The following is a 12,883-nucleotide window of genomic DNA, read 5'->3' as shown; positions in this document are numbered from 1 at the left end:
ATGTCTATTTCAATCACAAGATCACTCGGCTGTCCACCACTGATCATTTATACTGTTCTACAAATGATAAATACCCATTGAGTACAATGAAACATGGACGTTTTCCCACCTCCGTGAATGAACGAGAACTTGCAAAGGAAAACATACAAAAATCGTCATCAATGTTTCGGAAAAAAAGTTGACTCATATTCAAAACACAAAATCTGACAGTAAAAATAATGTTTCAGTCTTTATTTCAATTATTAACATTTCATTTGTATTTGAATGCCTGTGGGTAATCTGTAATTATCACTACTAGTGCAGGGCCAGTCGAAAATGTGCCTGTTCGGAAGGGGCAGTTGGGAACTGCAGCTCAAGCAAACAACGCATATGATTCAATGGTGCTTCCACAGGTTCAACGCACACTCGCAAGTTAAACGCACGCATGTCGTCATCCACTGGCACTGATGTACCCTTACTGGACAATATGAGTAAGATTTGAGGCTTTGCATGGTGGAACTACTAAATGATGAAAGGTTTGCGGAAACACCATGTGCGAATAATTTCTCAACTAAGAGATTGGTTCTGAAAAACAGAATGGTTCTGAAATTGGACAATATGGTATCGCCCTACAGTAACGGCTGCTCAGTCGGCCGTCTGTTGCTCAGTCAACTGCAAAATGCATGTGCCCGTGCAGCCACTCACGTACATGTACATGTACATATGGAAACATGGCATGCAGTGCTATTCACCCATACTGGACAATGGTATCGCCCTACAATGCACGTGCGCGTGCCCGTCCTATTTGCATTGTTAGCGTCATATCGAGCACGCGCGCTTTAGCTTTACAAGACGTAAACAATTTAAAAGAACGGCAGTGCGTGGTGTTATGTTCTAAGCTATATATTGCCACGTTTGCCTTCAGAAAATGCTGCTTTTTTTGCAGCTTTTTCGAGAACCGCTCATCCAAACAACTTCAAACTTGACACTGCACATTCTGTTGTCCCGAACAATATACCCGCCGATTTTCAACTTCATACGGCGCCCGGTTCTGGAGATAATCGACATACAGACAGACAGACACACACACACACAGATTCCTGGAATTATAGTAAGGATTACAGTTCAATAGTTTCCTATGGCATTCCATGGTCAGCTATAAAAATGGGTTCTGTTAGTTAAAATGTATAACTTTTAATGGCACAGATTAAACTTAGAAAGAAAAAAATTCACACAAGTGAAGGAACATGCTTTTCAAGACATACCCCTGCACTGCAGACAAACAAAGAAAAGGAAAAACTGCAAACTAGCTATTAAATTTGATCAAATAATTTTAACATTTGGGCAAGTCAAAAAATCATAAACCTCAGTGCCAAAACTTAAAAAAAAAAAAAAAGGCACAAACGAAACATTTATCATTTTGAAGCTTATTATCTGTATTTTATTGAAATATATTTTATTTCTAACAATGTTAAACAGGTAAGCTGTTGCGTTTAAGTGAAAAAAAGTACATTAATACATGGAAGTACATGTACACACAAAAATCAAAAGACATGATGCGGTACTATTAGACGACTGTCTTGTTGTGAACACTCATGAAGTCCACAACATCTTTGCAAGGACTGAAACCAACAAAGCCTGTGGCCCACATGGTATCTCCATTAATAAAGTCCTCAAGCTGTGTGGCCAACCCTGCTGCTTAACATGTTTTCATCAATGATTTTGAATAGTGGGGACATCCCACAGTGTTGGAAATTTTCTTTTATTACTTCAGTGCCCAAGGTTAAGAATCCAAAAGTGTTAAATGATTTTCGTCCCATATCCTTGACCTCAAATGTAATAAAATGTCTGGAAAGGTTCATACTAAGAACGTTGTGTAGTTAAGTTACCCAATTTGACTCTCATCGGTCTGCTTATCAGAGACACAGAGGAGTGGAGGATGCACTGATTACTTATCTGCACAAATTTGTACAATCATTTTGATATTCTTAAGTCATGTGTTAAGCTCAATTTTTATAGACTTTTCCAGCACTTTTAACACCATTGTTTCTCACATGTTAATGCAAAAATTACTTAATCTTGATCATACTGGTAGCTTTCTTACAGACAGACCACAGCGGGTGAAGTGCAATAATTCTCTGGTGTTAAATCTGAGGAGGCAAGTCATATTCGTCTAAGGATGTCAGTAGAAGAATGGCATGTGGGCTCGATGTCGCAACCAAGGTACCGGTACCTGAACTTCTCTGTGATTTCAACAGGCTCAGCAAGGACAGTAACAATTTCCTTCCTCGTGCTGCCGTGACTGGATATCCTGGTGATTCAATGAATTTCTTATGCCTAATGAAAGAGCAAACGATGGATCACTAACAACGTTGAGGTCTTCAATGACAAACACAGAGCTGTGTCGGTTTTGGAGAAAAAAATGATTGTGTTTTGATTTTTGTAAAGGAAGTACCTTTTGTAGATATTCAAGTTTTATCCAGATCAGATGTGTAGTTCCATAGACATTAAATTATGCACTTTCAATGTTACTTCACATGACATGTGATGTCATCATGATGTTACTTCAATCTTCACCTATAAGTGGTGTGACGGCAGTTGTGCCTTGTAAATGGTTGTCACTTGGTGGTCTGTTGTGTGTGTGCGCGCCATACATATCCTTGTCTGGTCACATTTTGTGAATCGTTATTTTCGACTCCAAAGAATTGAGGTTCTCCCCCAAAACTTGACCTAGGGACAGAGGTTATTTGATTACTATATATTTTATAGTTCATGTAATAATTGTGAGGTAATTTTGAGTCATTGAATGATGTTATTTGTAATGTTTTGAGGATCAATAATTGCTCGATAAAACCAGTTTTGTATAAATGTGTTTGTGCAGTGATGTATCATCAACGACACATGTTCACTGCACCTCATGTAGTAATTTATGTTTATACCCCTTGTGAATAATGGATTTGGATAATTTGGGTTTAATCCTGGGCTTTACAATATGGTAAATCCTCTTCTTGTTTATTATAAACCTGGCATTTTTTTAGAAGCAACATGTCTAATTAGAAGCAACATGTCTAATTATTCCACATGTTAACTACATACATGTATTCCACTTGTATGTCCAATTTACATATACATGTACATGTATGCACTTTATGCATTGTGCTTATTATATTCCTTTGTGTTTATTTTTTCCAATTTTTACGTGAATCAAGTGAAAAGTACCAATGTTAAAGTGAATCAACTTAACCAAGTGAACCAGTGAAAACCAATGAAGTGACAATTATTGAACGCCAGAATAAATCAATTGAATAAATCAAACTTTGATTTAACATATTTAATTGAACCTCAAGAGAACTTAGTAATTATATAATAACCGCCACGAGTGGACTTTCTTCCTCAATGCTGTACAACAAACAAAACCCGATCAATAAAATGAAACACTTGTAGTCCGTTTGCTCCTCACAATCATGGCAGATTTGATCATTTTGTGAGAAGTTTGATTGGGAAAGATGTAAGTGAAAATGTTAGTGAAGGCAGATGAAAAATGGAGGATTTTCAGTCAGCACAAACAAGGGAAGGACCTATGCAGCATCTCAAATTCACCGGGACAGATGAAGAAGCCATTTTCCCCAAATATCATTGCTATGCGTTCCATCAGTCAATCAAGTAGCTGACTAGTTTTAGCACACAAAAAGTAAGTCATGTCACCCACTTCGATAGCCGCTGAGCTCAAAGGGTATTGTGCACAGTGCCCTCAATGTGTGACATTCCGCCAGCACAATGTAAAAAATGTCCAAATGTTGACAGTAAGTCATGGGTGCAGACCAGTAAATCGGTCCGAAATTGCCTGCGCCGGCCAAATCACGATTTGCATGCCCTCAAAATCTTCGGTATTTGAGCATGCTGTGGGCCATGAACTTGAGGGTTTGTAAAAAATATGGGTGGAAACCGTGCACAGGACTTGGAGCTTGCAGTTCTGTGTAATTTTGATGTAATTTGGACCCTAAAAGCGCTCTACTTTGCAATGGAGTGTAGGCATCGTTTTTCAAAATGGCGATGGGCTTCAGGACTTTTTTCAGCGGTGATCATCTTCAGATGGAAATTTCTCCTAAAAGTCATCAGTTGACCCCCCAAAATTGAAAAGAAAATGAAAGATGATGAAATAAGCTTTAATTTGATGTGTGTCTCGAACACCTTGGAGAGTTGTGAGTATTTTTCCCGAATTTTTGAAGTGGGAGCATTTACCATTGGGGTCTATGGAAGTTTATTTACTGGTCTGCTACCTCATGGTAAGTTTCCGCGAGGCTGCAGAAGCAAAGTCCAACAGGAATACAGCTTAAGTATGGTTTTTGCCACTCAAAGTTGATATCTTGGATTTACATGTAGGCCAATAATCAAAACATGTACACTTAAATACAGTCCGGAGTATCAACTCCCATGCTGCCAAAACAGAGTACATGTACATGTACTACTGTTCTTTAATACAGATTTTTTGCTAATTTTGCAAGGGAAGTGGTTTTGCCGCCTGTCGTCTGCTTCACAGATGATCAACTTGTGAACTATAGCACGTAGTCCTACACACACACAGACAAGTGTGAATATCGTAGACCCCCCATGTCCCTCTTTTGTTTGTACTTGTGTACCTGTTTGCAATTGTGGCCCTTCGGGAATTGTGAACCCTATTGTCCTCTTTTGTTCAATGTCCCCTATTCAATGCAGAAACAAACTCATAGCCTCACCTTACATACATGTATGTACATACTGTGGACATTCCTTTGTATTTGTGTAATTAACAAAAAACGGAGAAAAAAATCACTTTACTCCCACTTTGAACACTCTTTCAAACCAATTTTTTATCATGATTTTTAAACAGAAATGGTTAAATTGAAATTGGGTCAGGATTCAATAATGGACATCATGTTCAGCTAAACAAAAAGGCAGTTTGGTTTCTTGGGATTGTTCCGCGAAGGATCTTGCGACTGGATTGAATCTCCAAGGTTTTTACACTACAGTTAATTTTTCCCGATGGTGCTGCTTGACAAGGACTGTTTTCCCAATCCATGGTGCTAGAAAGTACCATTCCTTTAGCGAGGACTAAACACATTTTCTTTGCATGCTTTTACTATAGTGCTGCTGAGTTCTTCCTGTGTGCACAGGGGGCCTTTTGTTGTATACCAAAGAGTGCAGAACTGAGGAGGCCGTGCAAACGGGAGGTAGCTAGAACAAAAGATTGCGTTCCTGGCCTGCACATGCCTGCAAACGGTTAATGTATTTTTTGATCCCTCGCTCCCTAAGACTCCTGCCACCATTCCAATTATTAAAATATAATTAATTATAAAATTTTCAGAGAGATATATTTTGGTAACTCCCGTAACAGTTTGTCCACCCATCTTTAGTACAAGTTAAAACATATAAGAAACTAACAAACAAAAACAATTTTCGCTAAGATTATTAACCTTTCTCTCTGCACTAAAAACAAAATCTCTTTTTACCTGCATTCTGCAGGTAAAAACAGGATGCCAAAATGACTACCTAACCCCCATAATTTAAGCCAAAACAAAATCATTTTTTTTGACAAAACATAGACTTAAAGGTTTAGTCATCATTTGTAATTTCTGCATTTTGTTCGTTTGAAGCAACAAAAGTGCTCAAAATCTAAAGAAGGGTGCTTAACAACTATCCCGATGAAATTTCAGCTCAGCTTCAGCTGTATATTCCGAGAAAAACAGCATTCTAGGATCTCGATTTCAAATCAAAAGTTGCTGAATCATGTTTTGGATTGGGCCTGAATTCAGCATCCGAGACACTGAGTAGATTGCAGCTACGCGATGTCACGCACTGATCTGACGAATTATAGCAACCGCGCGCACGTGTACGTCGTGCCAAAGCTTGCGCACGCTTCGCCAAATAAAAAAAATGAACTACTAATGGAAATTTCCAATTGTGCAACTTAAGAAGCACCGTTGGAAATGCCTTCTTTCGTTGATTTCTTCAAAATGACAGCTTGCCAGAAAGAATAATTTCACAGGGAGTTTAGTCCCCTTACTATCTTTCAACCAAGTATCTTGTTCAACAATAATTATGTCAGTTACTTTTTGGGATAGTTGCAAATGATGGACTATAGCTTTAACCATCTTCTATCTCACTGTCACACCACTCAAATGAAAGGTCTTGTTGTCCCCTTTAATTTGATACCAGATTTGAGGTTAAGATGCTTGCAGTTTTGAAGATTTCATAATTTTTCCCCTTTCAGCCATATCCACACTCTTTCAATTCCATGCACCTGTTTCTCTTTGAAGTACAGCAGTAATGCATAGTTACCTAGAATCCTTCAGTTTTTTATGGTATATGTGATAAAACCTTTCAAATGGGCATCTAGATTTTTTTATTAAAACAAACAGAGATACTGAAATAAAAGGCATCTGTTATTACTGGTAATTCCATAGCCTTTACACATACAATTCTAATAAAAATAACCAGTGATGAAAACTCCTTTGCAAATATCTATCAAAGAGTGACTGTGGGCAGCCAAAAGGTTCCAATTACACAACGTGAAAGAACCACATGACCATCAGTTTCCCAGTGATAGGCCACCATTGCAGAAGGCAAGCATTTGATTTACAACAACAATGTGCATTGCAAACTTAACAATAGGGCTTACTTTTATGTAAAATAACTGCAAATTCTTAATCAAATGGCATAATAGTTAATACCTCTGCCGTGTACGGTTGTCATAATAGTGCCGACCGAGCACTGGTTAGGCTCCACATTTTTCTCACATTTGTTGCCATCCATCACAGCTTTGAATTGTGTCCTACTACGCGACACACTGTACGATCTTTGCCAACTACAATCGCGACACTAACTTTCTTGTACCCAGATATAGGCTGGGTCATAAGAGAGCCCTATGGCGATCAAGTACAGTAATGAATACACAGCATAACCCACCTGCTGATATGGTGAATGCGCTAGTAGCATATTAGTAGCTGTGCTGTGGAAAACAATTGCCCCATCAAGATAAAAAGGAAGAATGGATTCATCAAATGTTTCACCGCCATTCAGGGTGACATACACACGTGTCTGGCTCATATCTTGGTCTTCCATATATGAAACAAGGATCACCTACAAAATAGAAAAACACAAATAAAAATCTAGCAACACTTGTAGTTAAAACGAATAATGCAAGTGAAACTTGTGCAATCCCCTGGCATGCTGACAGTTTTTATACAGTCACTAAGTGCGACACTTGTCAGTGTACCTAACCAAAATGGAAGATTTCTATTGTTTTAGCAATAGTGACCTTGAACTTTGACCTGTCCGCCCCAAAGGCAATATGCTTAAGACTACCAAGAACAACCCACAAATCAAATTTCAAGTTCCTAAGTAAAGTATTTCTCAAGTTATCGTGCTGACAAGAGTGAACCTAACCAAAACATACACGCACACACAGTGAGTATTTGCCTGCAATTGGGGACCCCCTATTATCCCTCTTTTGTTTGTATTGTTTGTATTGTTCAACATTCCCTATTGAATGCAGAAACAAACTCACATGTACATGTATACTCATAGACACACAAAGGGAATACGCTAGAATTTAGCTAGAGCAATTTAGTCCAAAGATTACCAAAAGTGCTGGAATCTTTTGAGATAAATTCTAAACCCTTGACAGATGGTTCCAACAACATTTTAACTGTAAGGGTTTGCTTTTTCATATTTAAACAACATACCTAATTTTCATACAGTATAGTGCCCACAGAATAATCTCTACTTCAAACACACGACTACAAAAAACATTTTCTATAAAACACAAAGTTTGGGGGTAGTTTTGACGAGGTGACACCCCTCAATACCACCCCTGGTTACACTACATGCATGACATGTACCAGGCTGCACTCTCTATCCCCCTCGTTTGGCATATTTTTTATTACAATCTTCAATTTGGCACCATGGGACTTTTTCATGAATATCATGCCTGACCGCTGACATAAACTCTGCATGGGATGGGTTCCTAGATCTCTTTGAAGCTGCAGTACGAGATGCAATTCCATGTAAAAGACAGCGTTCAAGGAGATCTTGTCCCTGGATTGATGACATTTAAAGTATGGTTGGTAAAAAAACCTAGGGCCTTTAAGCTTGCCAAGCAAACTGGGTCCGATGAGCACTGGCACGCTTATAAGAAAATCCACAATGAGGTTAAAAGTGCTGTTAGTATTTCCTTTAACAGACATGTTGACCAGCTTTTTCATTCTGAGAATGATAACAAAAAAGGTTCTTTTCATGTAACTACTGTCCCATTGCATTGACTTTGGTAGTTTGTAAAATCATGGAATCCATTATTGTCAATGCCATATCATCCCATGTCACAAATTATTTGCTTTTGTCATCCGAGCAGTATGGGTTGTGGTAGTCCACCCAACATTGATGCAATGTTTCTTGATTTTGTAAAGGCCTTTGTTGTAATGCCTCATGACATTCTACTTCAAAAGCTAGCTAGTCAATATAATATTACTGGCAATACAGTGTATTTGGAAGTGGATTGTCTTTCATCTCAGGTCGTTATCAGCGGGTACTGTACAGAGGTAGCTTTTCACCCTGGTTCCAGTATCATCAGGAGTATCCCAGGGTAGTGTCTTAGGGCCGCTTTTGTTCAACTTGTTTATCAATGACCTTCCCTCATGTACTTCTTCTGCCTGTCTGTTGTTTGCAGATGATACATTATTATTCAGACCTTTACCTTGCCAACAGGATGAACGTATTTTACAGGAGGATCTTAATCAAATCCACAGGTGGTGTGTAGACAACAGGATGAATCTTAATATTAAGAAAACTAAAGTTATGCATATCACTTGTTCTAGCAATCCCGTTGTTCCTACGTATAATATGGGATCATTTCGTGTCAATTCAACACGATTTTGGACCCGACCCTCACAGATTAAAACAATATTAGGTGTGATGATTGGCCTACATAATTTGTATAAGAGATACACCCAGAACTGAAATCTTTTGTAGTGTGGCTCGTTAGATTTTGAGATATGGGTCAACTAACTTTTGACAAATTAGCATGACCTCCGAACTTTAAATATTTGTATCTCCAAAACTATAGCACCTACAAAGCCAAGTTGTACACCATAATAAGGCTCTTTGAATGGCCTCCATTTCATAAAATAAAACCTAAATCTTACCATGAAGCACAGGGAATATGCGTAACGAAATGACCTTTGACCTTGAATTACAAAAATGCTTCAAATTTTGTGTTTTTTCTCAGATGTTAGTTTATGATGTAAGCAACATATTGGAAAATTTTGTAATGGGTGCTCTTAAAATTTTCAAAAGATGATTTTTTAAATATACATGTACCGTACCATGTCCAGGAAAAAACGTAATTTGCATACGTACTTACCGTACATACAGCAAGTGCACATTGACCTGTACATACTTGCCCTCGACAGCCCTAATGTGTTGTGTCAAATACAACATCTTGCTAGCTCTAGATTGTAGTGTAACGGAGGGGGGGGGGGTGTCATTGGCGGGGGCACGTGTCTCCCAATGGATGTTCATATCCCCCGGTTTTGCATTTGTTTCTCATCTTTTGCTGAAAAGTGGACAGGGTTTCGGGTGGCACCATGTGGAGGGAGGTTTCTTCTTGGAACCGGTTCTTAATTTTCAGAACCACACTTCTTCCAAGAGGAGACTTCTTTCCACATGGTGTTGCCCGCAATATTGTCTACTTAATATGTCAGCCGCCATGTAAAGCGTCAAGTCATATCTTTTGCTTAATTTGTTTCTTTTTTTAGTATCATTTTGGTTTGCGGTAACACCATGAGGTAATGACTACTGCTCAGAAGATATTTATACGTATGTAGTTCTGAAAAGAACTTGTCCTGCTTGTTTTCTTTTGCTTTTTCTCATCTGGTTTTTATTTGTTCATAGTAATTTAATATCTGATAACTTGCAATGAAACTTTTTTTAACCGGGGGGTTGGCATTTTTCTCATGTTTTGTTCAATTTACTAATTTGTTTTTGCTAATTCTTATCTGGTTTTTATTTACTTGCAATGAAACTTCTTAACTCTTTAACGTTAAATGTGGACATCCACAATAATTTGGTCTTTAAAATGTATTGTTTTTTTCTTTAATGGGGGACATCTTTCTTCCTTTTGTTGTACTATATTTTTGGCTTTTCCGCATAGTTGCGGAAAAGCCTTTCTTTTTGTTCTGATTTTTTTTTCTTTCTTCCCTCTTCTTTTTGTTCATCCCAAATCCCATAAACTTTGTACATGATGTTTGTGACATCCACTTTTGGCATTATTAATCTTTGTCATACATAATTCAAAGTCAGCATAGGCATAGTCCCTATAGCAAAGTTGCGTCCACCATGGGTCATGTGACGTCATCACAAATGTGCTTATTTTAAAGTCCTATATCTACAAAACTGTATGTCCAATTCGGTTGAAACTCGGTATGCACATGTAGGTACATGTAGGCCAGGATGTGTTATAGGTAAAAATTGAGGTGACGTCATCATGACGTCATCGTGTGATTTTATATAGATTTGTGAAATTTTGAAGAATACCACAATATCTCTCGACCCAACACGCTAAATTCAAAATTCTTTTTGCATTACGTTTGTTAGGCAATAGGTGTATGCACACAATTTTTTAAAATTTGTGACGTCACGATGACGTCATCAAAAACGTGATTTTTCAAAACACATATAAGGGGGTCCATGTAAGTCCGATTGTCTTGAAACTTGGTGGGTAGGTACCGTAGGTACTGTTACTAATATGCAAATCCTGAAGTGACATCACAATGACATCATCGGAAGATGTTTTACGATTTTTTTTTTAAATTACAATTTTTCTTCTGCTTTCAAAAATTTACACTTCCATTCATCCGTTTGACTTCAAATTTGGTGGAAACCAAGACTACAATGAAAAGTGTGCATTGACAAGTGTTGTTAAGATGACGTCATCGCGGGGTATGTTCAAGTCCTCCATGTTAGGCAACCATTCGACTAATTTTTAGCCCAATTTACGGACACCTCATTTTTCCCCTTTTTTGTTTTTTGGATTAAATATCAAGATGTTATTATTTTCACATGATTCTCATTTATTTTTGTAAAGACAGTGTGCTGATGACACGCAGTGTTCAGTCTCAAGATGTTGAGGATGATAATGCCGTATGCGTAATTATAACGTGCCAGGGAACTGTCCAGTACCATACTGATACTAGCTCCATGGATATATCGCGTGATAATTTACTGGCCACTTCAAACTTTGCCTGGAAAATATTAAAGACTATTTTGACACACCAAAGGAATATGAAGATTGCAAGTAGGAGTATAAAGGTAAAAAGTATCCTTTTTGTCCAGTAGAAATAACAGCTAGTAAAATCACAAATTTAAATGTTGTGTTTTTCGCAAACCAAAGCATGATAATGTCAGATACATTAGGCTTTATTCTAATTTGTTATCTGATAAAGTTTATTCAGACATCGTGTTTGCACTAAAACTGTTCTAATTTGAAGCTTTCTGTGTCGTCACTTTACAAATGTCAAAGCTGGCCTGTGCCTTTTACGGTTTATAAAATTTAAGTGGATTTACAGGATTTTGAACTTATGCTTCCATCTAATTGTTTCACTCCAAAACTAATTTTCCGATTTTGTTTTCTTCTTATTCTGTTAACAGACTGTGGATAGTGTCATGAAGAGGGTCAAACTAGCGGGCAGTCTCCAGTCATAACCAACGCAACTCGAGACTATAACTACTCATCATTGGACAGGGAAGGATGAGCTAAACCACTTAAAATTGCTGGATTAAGAATTGGGTGCATTATCTAAGCAAACGGCTACAAGTTTTCCAGGCCAAATTTGCATTGCACAAACTTGTGAAAAAGACCTACTCATTTCTTCAGGATGTTGAGTTCTTGTTGATCAACTTGAATTTCTAGGACTGCATGCTGGGCATTGAAATCTCGGAACAAGATTGAGATATAAATTATACTGCGAACCCAAGTCAAAAAATTGCTTTTACCGGTAACTGTGAAACATTTATATTGTTGAAACATTTATATTGTTACATTTACATGTGCAAACATTCTGAACAAGAAAACAGCGATTCTTGACTTTCACCATTAGGAAACACTGTAAGAAATTGTATAAAATATTCATAAAATTAAATGTGAGAAACCGTGTAGCCTGCCATATAAGAAATGAACAAGTCAGGTGTGTTTATAAACATAAATGCCCTGCAACCATGACTGTTTCCATGACATAACACCACTAACATCAACTTACATATATACATGTACTTGGGTCACATGGAATGTTCATTGATACATGTGTTAGAACTGTAGGCCCTAAGTTTTATGTGAATTAATCCCTATGATCTCAGAATCACTGAAAAACAAGATTTCTATTGTTTTAACCCTTGACCTTTCAGGCCCAAAAGCAAAAGGCTTTTTAGGATTATCAAGAGCAATGCACAAACCAAATTTGAAGTTCATATGTTAAGAATTTCTCAAGTTATCATGCTGACAGGATTTCTATTGGTTTAGCCACTGTGACCTTGACCCTTGACCTTTCGGCCCCAAATGCAATAGGCTTCTTAGGATTACAAAAGATGATCCATAAACAAAATTTGAAGTTTATATGTTAAGAATTTCTCAAGTTATCACGCTGACAAGATTTCTATTGTTTTAGACACTGTGACCTTGACCCATGACCTTTCAGCCCAAAATGCAATAGGCTTCTTAGGATTACCAAGAGCAACCCATACACCAAATTTGAAGTGGCATTCGTGGTCCAACCCTGAGATTGATAACATCTTTCCTCAGTGGTAGACAATAGGCGGTGGCAGTCAATAGCAGTCTCTTGCCATGGGAACAAATCACATCGGGTGTGCCGCATGT

The 12,883-nt window shown here is 37.8% G+C and overlaps 1 protein-coding gene across 1 annotated transcript in view; it reads right to left on the bottom strand.

The window, feature by feature from the left end:
- The window catches only part of LOC119741696 (sortilin-like), a gene marked incomplete at its 3' end in the record, with an annotated part of 113,723 nt that overhangs the window by 69,065 nt on the left and 31,775 nt on the right, over window positions 1-12,883 (bottom strand). Inside the window, 1 exon segment of the mRNA XM_038217556.1 lies at window positions 6,925-7,098. Within this exon segment, the coding sequence (XP_038073484.1) occupies window positions 6,925-7,098 (174 nt within the window).

The sequence above is a fragment of the Patiria miniata genome, unplaced genomic scaffold (assembly GCF_015706575.1).
Source record: "Patiria miniata isolate m_02_andy unplaced genomic scaffold, ASM1570657v1 HiC_scaffold_11, whole genome shotgun sequence".
In the NCBI taxonomy this organism is placed as follows: domain Eukaryota; kingdom Metazoa; phylum Echinodermata; class Asteroidea; order Valvatida; family Asterinidae; genus Patiria; species Patiria miniata.
Note: the sequence above shows the minus strand (reverse complement) of the source record. Positions and strands in the feature narration are given on the sequence as shown.